The sequence below is a fragment of the Triticum urartu genome, chromosome 2 (genome assembly GCF_003073215.2).
Source record: "Triticum urartu cultivar G1812 chromosome 2, Tu2.1, whole genome shotgun sequence".
Classification (NCBI taxonomy): Eukaryota; Viridiplantae; Streptophyta; class Magnoliopsida; order Poales; family Poaceae; genus Triticum; species Triticum urartu.
Genome location: NC_053023.1, coordinates 518,067,504 through 518,089,059, shown reverse-complemented (window position 1 = coordinate 518,089,059; position 21,556 = coordinate 518,067,504). Strand labels below are relative to the sequence as shown.

At 42.6% G+C, this 21,556-nt stretch overlaps 1 protein-coding gene across 5 annotated transcripts; it reads right to left on the bottom strand.

Annotated features, from left to right (window-relative positions):
• Positions 1-15,327: 15,327 nt before the first annotated feature.
• On the bottom strand, positions 15,328-20,717 carry LOC125538402. Of its 5 annotated transcripts, XR_007296339.1 has the most exons (7): positions 20,094-20,717; positions 19,416-19,930; positions 18,994-19,120; positions 18,773-18,902; positions 18,246-18,393; positions 16,760-17,139; positions 15,328-15,710 (listed from the first exon to the last, which is right to left on the bottom strand). XR_007296339.1 is itself a non-coding variant. In XM_048701657.1 (6 exons), the coding sequence occupies exons 2-5, from the start codon at positions 19,828-19,830 to the stop codon at positions 18,295-18,297; spliced, it is 771 nt and encodes a 256-aa protein (XP_048557614.1). In that variant the 5' UTR covers positions 19,831-19,930; positions 20,023-20,717; the 3' UTR covers positions 15,328-15,710; positions 18,246-18,294. The 5 variants fall into 5 exon arrangements, 3 of the variants coding, with proteins under 3 accessions (XP_048557614.1, XP_048557613.1, XP_048557612.1); XR_007296340.1 differs by lacking the exon at positions 16,760-17,139 and having other exon boundaries at positions 18,694-18,902; XM_048701657.1 differs by lacking the exon at positions 16,760-17,139 and having other exon boundaries at positions 20,023-20,717.
• Positions 20,718-21,556: the final 839 nt, after the last annotated feature.

Sequence of the window (21,556 nt, the reverse complement as noted above, 5' to 3'; positions counted from 1 at the left end):
ATCCAGACCCTGTCGGTGTGACCGAGTGGAACAACTTGGTGGCACTGAGATGCAGAATCGCAAGCGGTTACTGCAACTCGGTGTGACCGAAAAGTTCAAATCGGTTGCACCAAGATTTAAAAACTAGATCAACTTAGTGAACTCGGTGTGACCGAACTGAATGAATCGGTCATACCGAAATGCACAAAGAGGTTTTGGAAGTTTAAGTCTATGACGAATCGGGGACTCCGAGTGCTCCTCACACAGAGTGGTTTGAATCTGACTTGATCAAACTTTGTGATGTAGAATGAATAGAGTTTGAGACGAGAAAAGCATATATAGCTAGAGGAGGTTCTTAGGCATTCTTGTCCATCCACTTGGCAAAGGAGAAAATGCCAAACAATCAAAACAATAAGTGGATGTCCTCGAATGAGTAAAATATGCAATCAACATGCCCACACAATGAAATGGCAAATGAAATATGTGACAAAGCATGCACAAACACTCTAGCATCTATCAAACAATTGGCGATGACTAGGTTATCTATATATGAGTATATTGACTGAGGAGTCAAATGAGAACATTTGATCGTAGGTCATACTCATGGTTTAAGCATGAGTGGGGTTACCACTTTTACATAATGCATTGTTGTGTTCACACCATTAGAGTTGCTTTAGCTCAATTGGTTAGAGTAAAGCTCCCCCTAGATGTGATATCCCCTCTAAGAGGGATGAACTAACCTCGGGTTATGTCAATGATGACTTCATGTAGGTTTTGAAGATGTAGATGCTTAATGTTGATGTAGATCATTCAGAGCAATCCATTGGAGTGAGTTGCACTTTCAATACCTACACGGGTTAATCCCACAAGGAACAAATAAGGATATCCATAGACATAGAGTGATGTTCACACAAGATGATGTCCATGAAAGCATTAGGTTACCTTGTCCCTTGTCTTACCAACAAGAGGGTTTGTGACTCCTAGAACTAGTGCAAGATGTGGAAGTTGTTTACACATGTCCACGCCAAAAGATATGAGTGAAGTATGTTGGTGGAGTCACCCTCAAGAACTCTCTAGTTTTTCTTTTTCGGGATCCACATCATCTTGATGGGAATCCTTAGAGTTGTAGTCGTACTTGATGTAGTAGAAATTGATGTAGTCTTGGGAACCCACTTGACCAAGGCCTTGGGAGCTTCTTCAAATGCATCAATCTCCTCTTGAAGCTTGTCCTTGCCTTTTAGCTTGTGGTCTTGTGGTGGAAGATCATCTTGAGATTGTGTCCCTTGAAAAGAAGTAGGATCATACTTCTCTTGTTGAGGAACAAACTTCGTCTTGGGGTATTGATCTTCTTCCCACTCAACTTCATTGGCACTGAACTTCCGTTCAAAACCAATTCCTTGATTCTTCCGGTGTCTTCCTTGCTTGCGTACAATTTCCTCAAATTGCTTACTTCCCGGAAGGCTCTTGTAAACACCTTTCTCTATAATTCCCTTCAATAAGCTATTTTCTTGCTCAAGTGTAACTTGGCTAAGAGAATCATTAGTGGAATCAAGAAAACTACTAGAAGCAACAATATTGGATTTAGCATGATTATTGTTACTACTAGCTAGATGAAGAATCTTTCTTACTTTTGTTGCTAGATTTAACTTGTGGCATGTAAGTAGACAAGAGTAAACGCTTGGCAATGTAAGAACTTCTTGTGAAGATCATCATTGATTGCATTTAAGAACCCATGCTCATGCTCAAGGTTGAGCTTTTCAAAGCGTAACTTTTCATGAGTCTTTAAAAGCTCCCGATGATTTTCCAAGGTAGTTTCATGAGCTAACTTAAGAGTGTTTAGTTCTTTAGTTAGATGCTCAATCTCTTTCTTATCATCATCATTCGTTTTATCTTGATTATCATGATTAATAGCAAGTTCATCATAGTTTTCATCACTAGAATTATCAACAAGTAAATCATCATCACCTAGCAAATCATCTTCATCACTATTGAAATCAACATACTCGGTGTGTGATACCTTTGGGCCTTTAGCCATGAAGCGTCTTCCAATTCCTTCATTTGGTGACTCAAATATGCCGTAGGAGTTGGTTGACACAAGTGCTAAACCGGCAACACCTTCATCTTGAGTATATTCGGAGTCAGAGTGATAACTTCTCTCGGAGTGATTGTCGAAGTCGGAGCCGGATACCCATTCACCAACATGAGCTTGATGTCTTCGTTTTGTGTAGCTCCTTGAGGATTTGTCCTTCCTTTCCGAATCCTTGCTTCTCCGTGATGTTCTTCGTTCATAATGGTCATCTCTACTCCTCTATCTTGATGGTGATTCTTCTCTTCTACTTCTCCTTTTGGATGAATCTTCTCTTCTATTGTAGGGAGCTATACACTCATTGGAGTAGTGTCCGGGTCTTCCACAATTGTAGCAATTACGTTCACGACTCGAAGATCTTTTGTCATTTTAAGATCTTGACTTGTAACTTCTTTCCTTGCTTCTACTCTTGTAGAACTTGTTGAAATTCTTCACCATTAGGCTCAATTCTTCATTGAAGGCTTGTTTCTCACTTGATGATGTAGGAACATCACACGAGGCTTTGTAAGCACCACTTGACTTGTTGTGAAGCTCTTCCTTATCCTTGAGTGACATCTCATGAGCAACAATTCTTCCAATGACTTCTGTTGGCTTGAGATCTTTGTAGTTGGGCATCATTTGGATCAATGTGCACAGGGTATCATATTTTCCATCCAAGGCTCTTAGGATATTCTTGATGATGAATCTATCGGTTATCTCTTCACTTCCTAAGCCGGCAATCTCATTTGTGATGAGAGCAAGCCTAGAGTACATTTCAGCGACACCTTCACCATCCTTCATTTTGAACTTGTCAAGTTGACTTTGAAGCACATCCAATTTGGATTCCTTGACAGAGTCGATACCCTCGTGCATATCAATCAAAATATCCCAAATTTCCTTTGCATTCTCAAGACGGCTGATTTTGTTGAATTCTCCGGGGCATAATCCGTTGAAGAGGATATCGCAAGCTTGAGCGTTGTATTGCAACATCTTCAACTCTTCTGCGGTAGCTTCATGGTTTGGTTCTCTCCCATCAAAGAATTCACCTTGCAAGCCAATACACACAATGGCCCAAACGGCAGGGTTATGTCCAAGAATATGCATTTTCATCTTATGCTTCCAACTAGCAAAATTAGTACCATCAAAGTAAGGACCTCTATGGTGGTAATTTCCCTCGCTAGACGCCATACTCTCCTAGGTTGTGAAACCAAGGCTATGATCACCAAAGCTATGGAAATCAAGGCAAATGGAGACCAAAGCTCTGATACCAGTTATAGGATCGAAAGTATGTCTAGGGGGTGATTAGACTACTTGACCAAATAAATATCTAGCCTTTTTCCAATTTTAAGTCTTGGTAGATTTTAGCAACTTAGCATTAGTCAAGCAAACAACCTACACATGCAAGTCTAAGAGTATAGCAGCGGAATGTAAAACATTGCACATGAAGGTAAAGGGAGGAGTTTGGAGGGAGCAAACGCAATGTAGACATGGAGATTTTTGATGTGGTTCCGATAGGTGGTGCTATCGTACATCCACATTGGTGGAGACTTCAACCCATGAAGGGTAACAGTTGCGTGAGTCCACAGAAGGCTCTACCCACGAAGGGTCCATGAAGAAGCAACCTTGTCTATCCCACCATGGCCATCGCCCACGAAGGACTTGCCTCACTAGGGTAGATCTTCATGAAGTAGGCGATCTCCTTGCCCGTACAAACTCCTTGGTTCAACTCCACAATCTTGACGGAGGCTCCAAAGCGACACCTAACCAATCTAGGAGACACCACTCTCCAAAAGGTAATAAATGGTGTGTTGATGATGAACTCCTTGCTCTTGTGCTTCAAATGATAGTCTCCCCAACACGCAACTCTCTCTCACTGATTTGGGTTTGGTGGAATGAAGATTTGAGTGGAAAGCAACTTGGAGAAGGCTAGAGATCAAGATTCATATGGTTGGAATGGAATATCTTGGTCTCAAGACATGAGTAGGTGGTTCTCTCCCAGAAAATGAATGTTGGAAGTGTAGGCATGTTCTGATGGCTCTCTCCATGAATGAAGAGTGGGTGGAGGGGTATATATAGCCTCCACACAAAATCTAACCGTTACACACAAATCACCAAACTCGGTGGGACCGAATCATGAAACTCGATCAGACCGATTTAGTTCAAAATGTGAACGTGAGGATTTTCGGTGAGACCGATTGACATGTCAACTCGGTGGGACCGATTTCCTTAGGGTTGGGGCATAACGTAATCTCGGTGAGACCGGTTACACAAATTTGGTCGGACGGATTTTGGTAATAAGCTAACCAGAGAGTTGGCCAGGCAAACTCGGTGGGACCGATTCGCTCATCTCGGTGAGACTGAAACGTTATGAAGGGGAAATAGAGAGTTTGCATTGCGAACTCGGTGGGACCGATCGCTCATCTTGGTTGGACCAGAACATTACGAAGGGAAATGAAGAGTTTGCAATCCCATCTCGGTGAGACCGAGATCCCTATCGGTGAGACCGAAGTGTCTAGGGTTTGTGGCAGTGGCTATGTCATGAAAACTCGGTGGCGCCGGATAGAATGTTTCGGTGGGGCCGAGTTTGACTTTTGGTTTGGGACATATGTGGATATGAGAAAGTGGTTGAAGGTTTTTTGGAGCATATCACTAAGCATTTTGAGCAAGCAAGCCATTAAGCAACACCTCATCCCCTTTTAATAGTATTGGCTTTTCCTATAGACTCAATGTGATCTTGGATCACTAAAAGTAAAATGTAGAGTCTTGAGCTTTAGAGCTTGAGCCAATCTTTTGTCCTTAGCATTTTGAGGGGTCCACATTTATAATCCATGCCATGTCAATCATTGAGCTTTCGTGAAATATTTATTTTGAAATAGCATTAGCTCAATGAGCTATATGTTGTTAATAATTACCAAACCACCCAGAGATAGTTGCACTTTCAACATTAGCTCACTTGATGAATGGAGAACCCAGGCCTATGAAAATGCCAAACTGTTTGAAGAAAAAAGTTAAAAGATGGCATGACAAAAGGATACAAAAACGTGAGTTTAATGTAGGTGATTATGTATTGTTATACAACTCTCGTTTAAGATTTTTTGCAAGAAAACTCCTCTCTCAACAGGAAGGTCCTTATGTTATCGAGGAGGTCTATCGTTCCAGCGCCATAAAATCAACAACTTCGAAGGCACAAATCCGAAAGTGGTGAACGGTCAAAGAATCGAACATTATATCTCAGGTAATCCTATAAATGTTGAAACTAATGTTATTGAAACCGTAACCCCGGAGGAGTATATAAGGGACACCTTTCAGAACGTTTCAACCTCCGAAAAGGAAGAGGTATGTGGTACGGTAAGTAAACCGACTCCAAAACAGTTCTAATAGCAATTTTTCTCCGTTTTGGAATATTTAAGAAAATAGGAAAATAAGAAGCAGTTCGGAAAGGACACGAGGCGTCCACGAGGGTGGAGGGCGCGCCCCCTGCCTTGTGGGCACCTCGTGTGTCCTCCGGACTCCATTTTCTTGCACGATACTTCTTTTGGTCGGTAAAAATTCATTATATAATCTCCCGAAGGTTTTGACCACCATACCACGCAATTATCTTCTGTTTTTGTTTCGAGATGTTTTCTACCAGAGTTGTCAAGGCCAGGCATCATGTCGTCGTCCTCCTCCAACAATGAGGGTGACGATGCTTGGCTAATGAAGATAGAGCTGAAGAGAGAAGAACCCAGGGATATCAACAAGGATGATAGGATCAAGAAGGCCATGGAGGATCAAGCTCCGGCAGCAGAAGAAGAAGAAGAAGAAGACATTCTTCAACCTCATTACAATCTTCTTACCCCTACTGAAATTGAAGCTTTCAAGATGATTGAAATAGCTCAAGTGCAGAACAAGTATCTAACTCGTGAAAATATTTTGTTACAAGAACATATCACCGCACTCAGGGGCATTATTCGTAAGTTGGAGCACCTCCTACGCTCGATGTTGGACGACAAGCCTACATCATCAACAACTCCATCATCACTACCACCAAAGGAGAATTGAGTACCGGGTATGGGAACTCCCCTTGGCAACTGCCAAGCTTGGGGGAGGTGCCCCAGTATCGTGTCACCATCATACTTTTATCTTTACCTTTTTCTTAGTTCGGTCCTTTTGGTAATATCTTGATCTAGTAGAATAAAGTTTTAGTATGATCTAGTTTGGAGTTTTGCTTTATGATCCTTCTATGTAATCGAGTCCGTGAGCTATATATAATAAAGATTAGTTTTGAGTCAAAGGCTTGATTATCTTGCTATGATCTTAAGGGAATAAAAATAAAAGTAAGAATAAAAAGAAATAAAGAGATCATGTTGATCTTATGGAGAGTAATGACTTCACATATAAAGAGTATGACGAATAAAAGTTGTTGTGAGTTGACAAACATAGTTTTGCTCATCGTTGCAATTAATAGGAGGTAATAAAGAAAGAGGGGTTTTCACATATAAATATACTATCTTGGACATCTTTTATGATTGTGAGCACTCATTAAAATACGACATACTAAAAAGTTGATGTTGGACAAGGAAGACAACGTAATTGGTTATGTTTTCTTATATCCGAAATAAATTATATTTTCATGGATCATCCAACATGTTGGGCTTGCCTTTCCCCCTCATGCTAGCCAAATTCTTTGCACCAAATAGAGATACTACTTGTGCTTCCAAATATCCTTAAACCCAGTTTTGCCATGAGAGTCCACCATATCTACCTATGAATTGAGTAAGATCCTTCAAGTAAGTTGTCATTGTTGCAAGCAATAAAAATTGCTCTCTAAATATGTATGATCTATTAGTGTGGAGAAAATAAGCTTTATACGATCTTGTGATGTGGAAGAAATAAAAGCGACGGGCTGCATAATAAAGGTCCATATCACAAGTGGCAATATAAAGTGACGTTCTTTTGCATTAAGATTTCGTGCATCCAACCATAAAAACACATGACAACCTCTGCTTCCCTCTGCGAAGGGCCTATCTTTTATTTTTGTCCTATACTTTATACAAGAGTCATGGTGATCTTCACCTTTCCTTTTTACATTTTATCCTTTGGCAAGCACTATGTGTTGGAAAGATCCTGATATATATATATATATAGCTAATTGGATGTGGGTTTTCATAAACTATTATTGTTGACATTACCCTGGAGGTAAAAGGTTGGGAGGCAAAACTATAAGCCCCTATCTTTCTCTGTGTCCGATTAAAACTCCTTACCCATAAGTATTGCATGAGTGCTAGCAATTGTGGAAGACTAAATGATTGTTGAGTATGTGGACTTGCTGAAAAGCTCTTATATTGAATCTTTCCGATGTTATGATAAATTGCAACTGCTTCAATGATTGAGACTATAGTTTATTAGTTTCCAATGAAGTTTCTGATTCATACTTGAAATTGTGAATGAATTGTTACTTTAGCATAAGAAATCATATGAAAAAATATATATATATACATAAACACTATTCTGATCACAACCTGACCTGCCCCGCTAGTAGTACGTTGAATTTCCCTGTGAACTAGGTTGAACTTCCGCCAACATTGCCCAAATGGGGCTTGCGATATACCGTTGGAAAGCTATGGGCATCAATATCATGACCCAACTTAAATTTTTGGCAAAATATAAGCGGTATAAGAGCAGTTTTGAAAACCGTTTTTTCTTCGCACAAAAAATGTGAATCGTATTTTCGATCGCATTTCTAAACCGTTTATCAGAATGAGGCATATAATATGGCGTTGGAAAGCTGTTGCAAAACTGCTCCCTCCACATGTTGAATTTTTTCTCTAATTCCCTATGGTTAAAGAGTAATTTGAAAAAACGTAAAATTTCATAAACCGAACAGCTGAGTTCGTTTTTTTGATGTCATTTCTAAACAGCTAATTCAATGGAGGCATATGATACGGCGTTGGAAAGTTTATGAAAATGCGCTACTTTTTCATCTTGAAAGTTTTTTCTAATTTTAAATGGTTTAAGAGTAATTTAGAAAATGGTCCAAGTCTTATCGAGTTCGTATTTTTGAGCTAATTTTTTAACCGTGCGTCCGAATGCAGCAAATGATATGGTGTTGAAAAGCTTGAACAAATGCGAAACTTTTTCGTATGTACTGTTTCTCCCAATTCTTTACGGTTTTAAGTCAGTTTCGAAAATGGCAAAAAAAGTATTTTCGCCGTAATTTCTACAAACTTTATCGAAATGGGGCAAATAATATACCGCTGAAAAGCTACAGAAAATGCAAAACTTTTCATGTTGATGGTTTTCTCTGATTCCTAGCTGTTTTCAAGTAATTTCGAAAACGGCGGGATCATGCGTTCTGCCTTTATCGCGAAACAGATTTTTTGAAAATGCACCGCGTGAAGACCCTGAACTTCTCGGCGCGTGTACCTAAACTTCACTCTGTTTTTCACGTGATTTTTTTACTCGTAAGTCTCCATCCACTACTTGTAACTCTCCATCCATTCACCGGAATTGAGCAGGTGATATACCGATGGAAAGCTGCTGTAAGCACGCAAGTTTCCCGTGTTGATCATCTTTTCATACTTGCAACGATTTTAAAAGTTTTTCATCTAAAATTCATTCAGCGTAGCAGTTGAACTTCCTGCTGTTTTCACGTTCAACTTCTGTGACGTATTTTTGTTTGTAATTTTCTCATCCATTCGTTAGTGTTACACAAATAATATTCCTTTTGTACAAATGTCTCTCACAATAAATTTTTTAACCTTCTCCAACCGAGGACTTGAACTTACACAAATGATATTCCTGTCGTTTTGAGGTAAATTAAAAAATGGCGAGATCATGATTTATGCGTTCACCGCGAACGAAAATGCATTGTGTGAAGTAGTTGAACTTCTGGGGCATGTTTGTTTGAACTTCACTCTGTTTTTGACGTGATGTTTTTTGACGTGTTGCTTTTTGCACCGCGTGAAGTAGTTGAACTTCTGGGGCATGTCTGTTTGAACTTCACTCCGTTTTCACTTTATTGTATTTTTCTTTTATGAAATACACACCATGTAGCACGTGAACTTCCGGTTGTTATCACTTTGAACCTCTCTCTGGTTTGAGAGAATTATTTTAAAACACAAAAAACTACATTTTTTATGTATTTTGGACATCTAAATACATGGTGAACCTCTCTCATAAGAATTTTTTGAACTTTTCCTCGCCGAGCACTTGAACTTTTAGCAACCATTTTTTTCGTTTATGAGTTGTTTTTAAAAGTGCAAAAAATGGCGTTGTGTTTTTAATTTTTTGAACATGTAAATCCTAGGTTCTAATAAACTCCGAACTTCTGTGTCATTTCAATTTGAACTTCACCGTTTTATAGTTTGATTAAAGAATTGTATTCGATTTTTATATGAAAAAAATCAAGCATGGAAATACAAGATGAACCTCTCTCGCAAGGATTTTTGAACCTCCCTGGACAGAGCACTTGAACTTCTTTCAACAAACACTTTATGCTTTTATTTTTCTATACTTTTATTCTCACCTGAAATGCATTCCTTGCACTAGTTGAACTTCTCATTGTTTTCACCTTAAACTTCTGTCACATATTTTTTGTTCAACCTCTGTCACAAGAATTTTTGAACTTTCTTGGGTCGAGCACTTGAACTTCTAGCAACAAATTTTTTGGACTTTGCCTTTTTATTCTTTTTTCTCTCATACGAAATGCACACCACACAGTAAATGAACTTCTGACAGTTATCAAACCGAACTTCTCTCTAATTCGTTTTTGTAACAGAAAAAGTCTAAGTTTTTTATATACATCAAACCTCTCTAACTTTTTATTTGAACTTCTTTGTGTATTTTTTTAGAAATGTGAAAATTGGAGTTCTGTTAGAAACATCAAAAAATTTCATTATTTTCAATTGAACTTATTGGTTTATTTCTTTAGTAATTGTAAACTCTGAAACTTCTGAAATGGTTAAACATACAAAACAAAATTGTGGTTTTTTTCATTTTTCTAGAAGTCACTATGTTACATCTTGTGAACTTTTTATTTTTTTTGTCGCGACATTCTATTCATTTTTTTGCTTTTGGTGAAATGGCCTAGGCGGTCCCTTTTTCACATTCGATGAATTTCTTCTGTATGTAGTACACGTGAACTTCGGAATTTCCGAAACATTAACTTAACATGCTATTGAAAATCAAGAAAATTATGCACAACAAAACACATACACTGCACGTGCTTCATGCACAACCAACACATACACTTCCTAGAAACGAAAATAATTTAAGACCAAAAAAACCTAGGACAACAGTAGCAGCTAATCTGTCTCAAAAATCTTTTTCCTCTCACACTCAAGCTGAACTTCAGTAACAGCGCACCAACAACAGCGGCCAAGTCACGACAATGATGGCGAAGATGAAGAAGACAATATGTATGTTGTTGATGGTGCTGTGACAGATATTGTAAGATGTATGTAGAGGTAAATACACCAGAGGTCTTAGAACTTGTGTGCGGCGGTCACTTTGGTGCACAAAGTTGTAAAATACGTGTTTGTGATCACTAAACTTGCGAGGCCGTTCAAATACAGTCACTCTCACCGTACGCATGCATATCCGTAGACGCCAGCATGGCACGGGCCCGCTGTCAGCCACCGTAATTGCTCTTGTATGATAGATTTGTAGAAAAGCCCGCAATTCTTTTTTTATTTACATAGGAACCCCTAAAATAAGAAAAATAGTGGGGCGGCGGGGTTCCATACTTGGACGTACTGCTAAGTGGCACGATTGAACAACCACCACGCCAACAGTATCATGTGTTTACTTTGCACTACTATATTATACTGCATATCCTATCCGGGTGGACCCAAAAAGTGATAATGAAGAAATTTATGTCTTCTAATAATAAGAATGCAAAGTGCAACCGGTGGGTTCGAACCTGTGACATGGAGATTCACTCGCGCATAAGCCAACCACCAAGCAACTGCGACATGTGATGTAATTTAGAGATAGACAATGTATATATTTTTATCACTCTTGTTCTCTGTAAGTATGTGCCATTTTAAAAAATGTTTGAACATTGTAAAAAATGTTCGTGTAATTCAAAATATGTTCATGCAATAGAAAAACTACGCAAACAGTTTTTTGAACCATGCGAGCATAATTGTACTCCCTCCGTCCCGAAAAACATGTCGCGGGGGTAGTACATTTGATTTTTTGCATTTTAGTCCTTCCACTTTCAAAACTCTAGAAATTAAGCCCCCATCTCCCTCCTCCCGTCGCCCGCGTCGCCACGGCCAGCCGTCTTCAATTGCCAGGGCCAGCCGTCTCCAATCGCCAGGGCCAGCCGCCGCAGTTCCTGAGACACCGACGAGCCCACCCACGAACAAGACCTCCGCTGCCCACGAGGAGGATCTCCGCCGCCCGCCCACGAGGACTCTGCCGCCCGCCCACGAGGAGGATCTCCGCCGGCCACCGACGAGCGGGTCCTCCGCCGGCCACCGACGAGCGGGTCCTCCGCCGGCCACCGACGAGCGGGTCCTCCGGCGCCCACCGACGAGCGGGTCCACCACGGACCGCCGCCGCGCTGGTCCACTCCGCCCACGACTCCGCCGCTCACTGCCGCCGCGCTGGTCGCCGTGCTGGTCCACTTTGGCTCGCCGGCTGGTTGAGGTGGTGGTGGCGGGCGACGCCTCTGCTGCCGACGCCCTCCGATCCCCGCCCCCGACCCCCGAGGCCTCCGGCTCTACCTCTGCTACTCCGCTCTGATCCTGCAGCTGATACATATTGAAATTGATCTGCAGCTCGCTTGTCAGTGCTCCTCTGTTGATACAAAGTGAAATTGATCCGCAGCTCGATATTCGTGTTGACTAGCAGCAGCAGAGCTCTAGTAGCAGCTGCCCTGTGCTTCTCTGGCCTGCTCCTTGTGTTGCCGCCAGAGCTCGTGTTCCTAAGGAAGGAAGAAGGTAAAATTCAGTTTAAATGTCAGGTTTCAGTAAAATTTACTGTCAATTTTCATGGTGAAACTGATAGTCATCTGGTGAAATTGAATGTTTGTCTAGATCAATTATTGCTAGCATTGTGGAATTAGAGCAGATAAGCCAATTTTGAACATACGCAATCACTATACTTTGCTAACTGTGAAACTGTTATGTCAATGAGCATATGCAGTCACTAATCATATGCAAATTTGGAGTACTGCTGGAATTACTCTAGTTTGGAGTACTCTAGAAATCAAATTTGGAGTACTGCTGGAACATGTTTGCACTTTTTGTTTAATCTCTCTGCATGACATGTGTAGGCAAGTGCCCTGTTTTACTCATTGTCAAAAAGTGCCCTATTTTACTCATTGCAAAGCAAGTAATCCTTCTGTCCTGTTTTACTCACTACAGTAGATCTTCTCAGCTGAGGTCCCTAATTAACTTGTCTAAGTACCTACACAAAATTCCCCATGGAGAAAAGGATCTAGCTCCTCCTGCACATGTATAGATCAATCAGTTTAGTTCTAGTGTTGTTAGACTTTTGCACCCACACAGAATTGTAATACTCAGCATGGATGTTTTGCTGCCATGACTTGTGTTTGCAAATGTTTCAGCAAACATGATACTCCCTAGAATTCAGTTAAACTACTGCACAAAAAATTCAGTTATGAGCCTATCTGTGTAAATACATTCACAGGAATCTAGCTCACCTTGTGGGAAAATCTAGCCAACCTTGAGTAAAATCCACACCAAAAGAAGCAAGCAAGCAAGCAAGAAAGGATCAAGACATGGTCAAAATTCATTCAGTTAAGATACATACAATAAAATCTGAGTTGGATATTGACAGAGTACAACTGAGTTGATCCAGACTCAAATATGAGTTTTTAAATGCAAAATATGGATGAACATTGGTGATTACCACTAGACTACATCCAATTGTATTGTGTTTGGAGCAAAGTGTTTGGCTACAAAAAATGGCTTATGGTTATGGTTAGAGCAAAGTGTTTGGCTGCCATGGCAGCATTTCTTGTTTGGCTACCGTGGCAACCAAACTAGAAATGGTGCCATGGCACCTATTTCTTGTTTGACTTGCATACTCATTTTGTGTGTGTGTGTATTCTTGTTATGGTACCATGGTGTACTCATCTTTTGTCATTGATGGCAGGAAACATAACTATGGATTTGAACTTGATGCCTCAAAAGGAAGAACATGAAACTATTGATTTGAACATGATGCCTCAAGAGGAAGACGATGAAGGTATTAATTTGAATTTGATGCCTCAAGAGGAGGAACCTCAAGTGGCAGAGAATGTAGTTATGGATTTGAACTTGATGCCTCAAGAGGAAGACGATGAAGATATGAATTGGATGCCTCAAGAAGATGAAGGGAAAGAGGATGAAGCTCAAGAGGAAGAGGATGAAGTTATGAATTGGATACTTCAAGAGAAGAGAAGAGAATTGTCAGATAAGGAGAGGCATGGTGTTTACTTCGCCTTGCTGGTAATCGAGCTCAGAGATGGGTCTGTTCAACCAGACGACAAGCTGCTAGTCTCAAACCTGTTGGACATAAGTGTACGATCTGTTGAAAGAATTTGGGAAGACGCCAAAAGGCAAATTGCCGATGGCAAAGAAGTAGATGTCTCAAGCAAGAAGCCGGGAAGATCTGGCCGAAAGAGAAAGGAGCTAAATCTCGAGAGGACCTCAACAATCCCACTGAATAAAAGAAGAACAATTCGATCTCTGGCACGGTCTCTAGGTGTGGCCCGATCGACCCTACATAAGAGGTTCCAGTTGAATGAGCTCAACCGCATCACAAGCACAGTGAAGCCTCACCTCAAGCTAGAGAACAAGCTTGCGAGATTGAAATTTTGTATGTCCATGGTCGATGACAATTCGATATCAACTTCTCGTGCTATGTTAAAACCAATGACGAATATGGTTCACATCGATGAGAAGTGGTTTGACATGACGAGAGTGAAGAATAGTTACTATGTACTTCCAGGAGAACCTGAACCGAAGCGCACCGTGTCAAACACTCACAGCATTGGGAAGGTGATGTTCCTAACAGCCATTGCCAAGCCTCGATATAACAATGAGGGGGAGCTAACATTCGATGGGAAGATCGGCATTTGGGCATTTGTCGAAGAGACTGAGGCGAAGCGGACAAGTCAAAACAGAACAAAGGAAACAAAAGTGTTGACATCAGTGAAAGTAACTAGGCCTGTGTGCAGAGACTATCTAATCAATAAGGTTATCCCGGCAATTCAGGATAAGTGGCCTGACGATGATGAGGGAGCGACAATATTCATCCAACAGGATAACGCAAAGCCTCATGTCCTTCCCAATGATGTAGCTTTTCGAGAAGCTGTGGAACAAACTGATCTTGACATCCGATTGCTACAACAGCCCCCAAATAGCCCTGAGTTAAATTGTTTGGACCTCTGCTTCCATACCTCTCTCCAGTCTCTAACCGACTGCAGGTCACCTACAAACATCCAGGAACTGGTACAGGGTGTGGAAGAGGAATTCGAGAACTACGATCCCAACAAGTTGCACAGAAGCTTTATCACATTAGAAGCAGTTATGTTTGAAGTTATGAAAGCCAAAGGAGGAAATCAATATAAGTTGCCCCACTTGCACAAGGATCGCGTTCAAAATGCTGGAATGGAAATAACCGGTGTATATTGCGACAGTCGGGTAGTTGTTGATACTAGGGCCGTTATAGAAGAAATGGAAATTGCAATAGGAAAAGAAAATGAAAGGAAAGAATTAGCTAGAGAAGGTAAAGGAAAGAAAAGTAAAGGGAAGGGAAGGGAAGAAGTGGCCAAAGAAAGGAAAAGAATGTAGTCAAGAGGGGACAAAGAGGCCCTTATGTCATGCAGTCAGGTGCTCCTTGTGTATGTCTTGTGTAATCTTGTGTCAAGAGGGGACAAAGATGCCCTTATGTCATGTGTAATCTTGTGTCAAGAGGGGACACAGAGGACCTTATGTCATGCCCTTGTGTATGCCTTGTCTAATCCTTGTATATAAACTAAAGGAAGGCTGTTCTAGGAAAGGGGGAGGCATTCTCATCTTGTCATCTTGACATAATTCATAGTAGTTCAAACAAGATCCACTCTACTGTAAAAATCAGATAACTACTGATTCTTGTGTACACCATTTAAAATGATTGCTATTGACTGAATTAGGTGAAATTTGTCAAACTGAAAATGGAAAATACACTTCTGCTGTACTACAGTTTTGCAAACTGAAAATGCTCCAAGCAGATCTTAGTTTCAAAATGGAAAATATTCCAAGCAGGAGTACTCCAGGAGTACACTTCTCAGTTTTGTCAGTTAGTGATCAGGTATGAACATAAGTTTTGTTAAATGGACAATTTGTTACAGTTTGATTAACTAAATTTTGATAGCTAGGGGTCAGTTATGAACCTAACTTCTGTTAAATGGACAATTTGGCTGAATCTCTGGATCAAACTATAAATGCTCACATCAAGGAGAAAATTGACAGTTTTGACAGTAACTTCAGTCTGAATCTTAGCATCAAGTAGTTTCAGTACTCATCTCTGGATCTGAAATCTTGAACAGGAGCTCCAGGCGATGTCGGCCTTGAGGTGCTGGACGATGGTGCAGTGGCTGAACAGGAGTGGACGGCGTCTTCTACCTTCTGGCGACGGTGACACAGGGTGGACGGCGTCTTCTACCTTCTTGAAGAAGCCAATTGTCCTGTATAGAAAACAAAACCGAAATCAAAATCAATGCATGAATATGCTGTCAGTTATCAAAATCAAAATGTACTCCAGTTTAAAGTGTACACATGCACTAATTAAATTTCTAAGATGAAGCTAGTGTGGAATGTGCTGCTCGGAATTTACACTGAATGCATTTCGCACTGAATCTGTGAGAATTTACACTGAATGCATTTACACTGAATCTGTGAGAATTTACACTGAATGTGCTGCTCGGAATTTACACTGAATGCATTTCTCTGAATGCACTGCTCGGAATTCAAATCTAGTCTGACTTTACACTGAAAAAAAGATTTACAGAAACCTTGTATGGAGTTAACTGAACCAAATTTCAAGCTGAGACTAGTTCACTGAAACCTGGACACTTTGAAAGGTTTGCACATGATCTTGGGACACTGGGTGGCCGGTACTTGTTTGTGATCAGAAATGATCCCCGAGAAGAAGTTAAAGCAAGATCATTAAGAATTTAATCTAGCACTTCCTTGATTTAGTTCAGATATGATGACACTGCAGAATCCTTTAGGAAAAAAACAGAGCACTTGATCTGCTTTTGCTTAACTTCACAAGGAAGATATAGCTGCATCACAACAACCAGTACCTAGGATATTTTACTAGTACCAGGAAATAAAGCCTCTATTTAAACTGGGATTCAACTCTCCGAACCAAATTTAGACCAGAACTATTAGTGGTGATAGGAGATGACCACAGAGGCTTTATGTCAAATATCTCAATTCAAAAAGGGAAAACCATGACTTGTTGCACTATTAGGGCCTGATGTGCAGATGCCCAAAAAACAAACATACATGACCACAAACATCTTTCAGAGTATTTTGTCAGGTTGTTGTAACATAGCTAGTTCAGATCAAAACATCTCACATTCATTAAAATTCAGTAGATCTTCAGTGTTATAAGCATGATTCAGCTTCATACATGCTGATACACAAATTTGCAGTTCAAACTTAATTTCATTTTCATCATATACTGGTAGGAAGAACAGCAGAAAGAAGAGCTTTCTCAGAACATTACCCTTGTCCCAGCCTGCTTGCAGTTTGTTGACAGCAAGTCTTGGGCGACAGAGTTCGGCCGAGCAGGCGAGCAGCACCGGGATTGGTCGGAGCAAAGGGCCAGAGCCGGCGCGGCGGGCGGCGGCCCCCGGCTGGAGCAGGCGCGGAGCAGCACGTCCCTGGCGACCAGGCAGAGGGCCAGGGACGGCCGAGGAGCGCCGGAGCAGAGGGGCTAGGCGCAGTCCTTGCGGAGGGCATTCACCGGCGGCGGACGCGGCGTACTGGCAGGACCAGTTGCAGGGGGCAGGAGATGGGGTTGGTCGCTGGAGGCTGTGGAGATTGGCAGGGGCGCCGACCTCGGTTCCCTCCTCCTCTGGTGGCGCGTGGGTCGTCGAGCTTAAGCTGGGGAAATCAAAGATTTTTATGAGGAAGCGGGGAGCTTGGGGAGGCAGGCGAGCGGCAGCTGCGGCGCCGGAGCAGGAGGCAGCTGCGGCGAGGGAGCGGGGGAGCAGGGGAGCCGCGGCGGCGGGGAGCAGCGCAGCTGCGGCGAGGGAGCGGGGAAGCGACGGCGGCGGGGAGCAGCGCAGCTGGGGATTCTGTCGGAGGAGGACGACGAGGAGTGCGGGTTTGGTCGGGAGAAACTAAAGGGTTTTTTTGTAAAATTGCCCTTACGACATGTTTTTCGGGACGGAGGGAGTACATTGTGTAAAACTCACAATTTTTTTTGAAATGTGTCAACATTTTTTAAATGCAATGTACATTTCTTAATTTACATGAATATTTTTCATAGTGTTTAAACATTTTTATAAATGACATGTAGTTTTTTTAACGCATGTACATATTTTGAATTGCACAAACAATATTATTTGAAAATAATACATGAACAATTTTTTCTGATCCACGAATTTCTCAAATAAAACAAATAGGTGTTATTATGAATATTTAAAAACTATTTGTGTTATTATTATGCAAACATTTTTATAATTCATAAGTATTATTTTAGAATAATACATGAAAATTATTTGAAATTATCTTATTAATGGCATTATAATTTGCATACTATCTACAAATTTCTGAAAAATAAACAAGTGCAAAATGGGTCGCCGGACCACAGCCCATTTCTGTTCCATGAGCGCTTCCATTTTTGTACATTAATCTTAGTTACTCTTAATAGCTGTCTACAGATGTGTGGCGCAGTTTGTGTAACCTGTATTGTACTAGCATTAGGTCAGGGTTCGAGATCTGGCAGTTAAACTTTTCGTCCCATCGATTGTTGATTTTTTATTTTGCATAGAAGAAGAAGAAGAAGGGGTTTTGTGCAAAAATGCGTTCATGTGTCATTGACAGTGGGCCCATGCCATGCTGGCATCGACGGATACACTCGCGTACAGAGAGAGTGACTGTATTTGAACAGTCTCGCAAGTTTAGTGACCACAAACACGTATTTTGCAACTTTGTGCACCAAAGTGACCGTCGCGTGCAAGTTCTAAGACCTCTGGTGTATTTACCTCATGTATGTATATCATGCCACTTTTGCTAGGCGGTCTTGGTCTTGGTCTAGAAATCTGTCTTCAGGAGCTTGGATACTGGCTTCACGTTTATTAAACCAAAGGGAATTGGTTGCTCCACCTGAATGTAGTCCTTCGTCGAAAGGACCTGTCAATGGAGCAGAGCACGTAAGTACTGGCGGCCTGTGATGGGTGGTACGATCCCATGCGACGCAGGGTTCAAACAACCAGACTCGGCACAAGATCTAATTCAAAAGATGTTACAGACCGGGACTATTCAAAGGCATGGTGCTGGCAGCATGTTCATGGAAGATGTTGAATGTAAAATGCTATGATAAATGGAGATGAAACTACAAAATGCGACCTACATGCCTCCACACACCTTTTTCTATAATGGGTAAAAGGCAAAATAAGGCACAAGGACCATGAAGCAAAATTGATGACGTACCAAGGTCTCGAAGAACATCCTTGAGGCTTCTTTCCGAGACTTTCCATTTACCAGATGATCAATGACAACATTCTCGTACCAAGGTCTCGAAGAACATCCTTGAGGCTTCTTTCCGAGACTTTCCATTTACCAGATGATCAATGACAACATTCTTTCTCCCCCGACCAGACTCTTCATCGAATAAAGTCTTGAGATATCTTGCAACACCCCTGCATACAGATAAATAGCAACACATGGTGAAAAAAACTAGGAAAGGTCTGAACACAAATCTGAAGGAATTAAAATCAAGTCCATCCGTACTTGGTACGAGAAGACCAGCCACTAAGTGCATCATGAGACTGGAATTCGTCAGGATTTGGCTCACCCTCATCATCATCAAGATCAATTGCCTCATCAAAGTCCCCATCATCATCATAGGGTAGAAAATCTGAAATGATATACAGTAGAACTATGTCAAAAGCTTAATAAATCTCTCGCAGCCTAAGACCAACATAGTAAGCACATGATTGGGAAGAACTTGATGTACTATAATATTAGTTCACAATATGAATTTGGGCCCAGCCGCAACATTTATGAATCCAGTGACACAGGAAAAAAGGTGTCATGAAGATAATACATGGGACATGCTTTTTCTGATACATTTACAGATGACCGGCAACCATAATGAATCCACACCATGCTGGGGTACAAATTCATGGTTCTTATCTGGACAGAAGAATTACCTGCGTCGACACCATGAATTGCAAAATCCTGTAATTTAAACCAAATACCACAGGGTGCAGCTGACGGTAACAACACCACAGGGTGTCGGAAACTGTCATAGGAAACGATGTCCGTGCCACGCATGTGGGTTGGGGACAGCGAGATCAGCAGGATCCAGGAGCTCGCCGTCCGCAGTCGGTGGCTTCTCGTTGCAGAGATTGGGGAGAGGTACGTGGCCTGCATCGCCGGCGCGCCCCTAAGGTGCTCGCTGGATCCAAAGCTAGGGCGAGAGCCACAGACGACTCGGGGATGGCCGGCCGGCGGCGGGAGGTGGCTCTCCGTCGCTGGTGGGTGTGCCATCCAACTGTAGGCCGAGTTCTCCTCTACCTGCGATGACAAGACAGCCGCCTGCACCCACCGGTGCTCGCGCAACATGGAGGCGATGGGGATGCTGGCCGCCAGATCCTGGCCGCGAGCAGCAGCGCCGAGGCGTACATGGGTTACAGTGTCGGAGATTGGGTGCAGGGTGTCCAATCTGCAAGCACGGATAGCATGTAGTTTCAGAATTTAGATAATGTTTTACACTTTCTCTGACGTCCAAATACAGATGTGCAATTTCTAGCCTACTAGATGCAGAGCAAGGGCACATGAAGAGGCGACCGTCATGGCTGCGGCGCTGGTAGGTAGAGCGGTGCGACCTGCAGCAGGAAGACTCCCTGAACTGCATCTGGATTTGGCACGGGCGACCGGAGCGATGGGTGGCTGGTTTCCTCGCGGGTGCGGCATGCAGTGGTCGTAGGGGGAAGCACGCAGGTCGCGTGGTGAGGGAGGGCAGAGGGCCGGCGGGAGCGGGCTAGCTAGGCGCGTCGGACGATGGGGCGCTGGGCCTCACGACAGATCATCGACGAGGTCCTGGCAAACAGTGGCGGGATCTGCTTTGGCAACGACGATGGTGGAGGATAGCGCATAGAGGAGGGGCGGGCCGCCGGAAGCAGGGGAGAGAGGCCATCCCCGGAGTGGAAGCAGGGGAGGTTGGTCGTGGCCGGGGTGGAAGTAGGGGGAGGGAGGCCGGCGAGGGGGTGGAAGCAGGGTAAGGGAGCCCAGCGCGGGGTGGAAGCACGGGGAGGGAGGTGGCGCTGCGGCGAAAGCACGGGGTGGGAGGCCGTTGCCGCGGTGGAAGCATGGGGACGGAGGCTGGCGGCGCGGCGGAAGAACGAAGAGAGAGGCCGGCGGCGCAATGGATGGGAGGGAATCTGGAGGTTAGGGAAGGAGTGGGTGAGTGCGGCCCTGTTTTTTTTCTCTGTCATATCGGTTCGGCTGGGTTCAGGAACATTTGATCGCCCCTGTATATATAACGCTCCGTGATCCAAATAGTTATTCTAATCCGGTCGCCCTGTGTAACATTTGATCGTCCCTATATATATAACGCTCCGTGATCCAAATGTTGCTGTTCTAAGAATGATCATGATGTCCTCATGTCCATATTTTATTTATTGACACCTCTATCTCTAAACATGTGGACATATTTTTCGTTATCGGCTTCCACTTGAGGACAAGCGAGGTCTAAACTTGAGGGAGTTGATACGTCCATTTTGCATCATGCTTTTATATCGATATTTATTGTATTATGGGCTGTTATTACACACTATGTCACAATACTTATGCCTATTCTCTCTTATTTTACAAGGTTTGCATGAAGAGGGAGAATGCCGGCAGTTAGAATTCTGGGCTGGAAAAGGAGCAAATATTAGAGACCTATTCTGCACAAATCCAAAAGTCCTGAAACTCCACGGAAGTCAGTTTTGGAATATACAAAAAATATTGAACGAAGAAAGCACCAAAGGGGGCCACCCACCATCCACGAGGGTGGGGGCGCGCCCCTGTCTCGTGGGCCCCTGGCAGGCCTCCGGTGCCAATCTTTGGCTATATGAAGTATTTCGTCCTGGAAAAAATCAGAAGGAAGCTTTCGGGACGAAGCACTGCTGCCACGAGGCGGAATCTTGGCGGAACCAATCTAGGGCTCCGGCGGAGCTATTCCGCCGGGGAAACATCCCTCCGAGAGGGAGAAATCATCACCATCGATCCTCTCATCGGGAGGGGGCCAATCTCCATCAACATATTCACCAGCACCATCTCATCTCAAACCCTAGTTCATCTCTTG

Bases quoted from the DNA above. Each gene is read 5' to 3' on its own strand.
- LOC125538402 (XM_048701655.1), bottom strand. From the start codon at position 20,122: ATGCAGTTCAGGGAGTCTTCCTGCTGCAG. The intron at 19,121-19,415 runs GTAATTCTTCTG...ATATCATTTCAG, and splicing joins AATTCATGGTGTCGACGCAG to ATTTTCTACCCTATGATGAT. The intron at 18,903-18,993 runs GTACGGATGGAC...ATCTGTATGCAG, and splicing joins GGCTGGTCTTCTCGTACCAA to GGGTGTTGCAAGATATCTCA.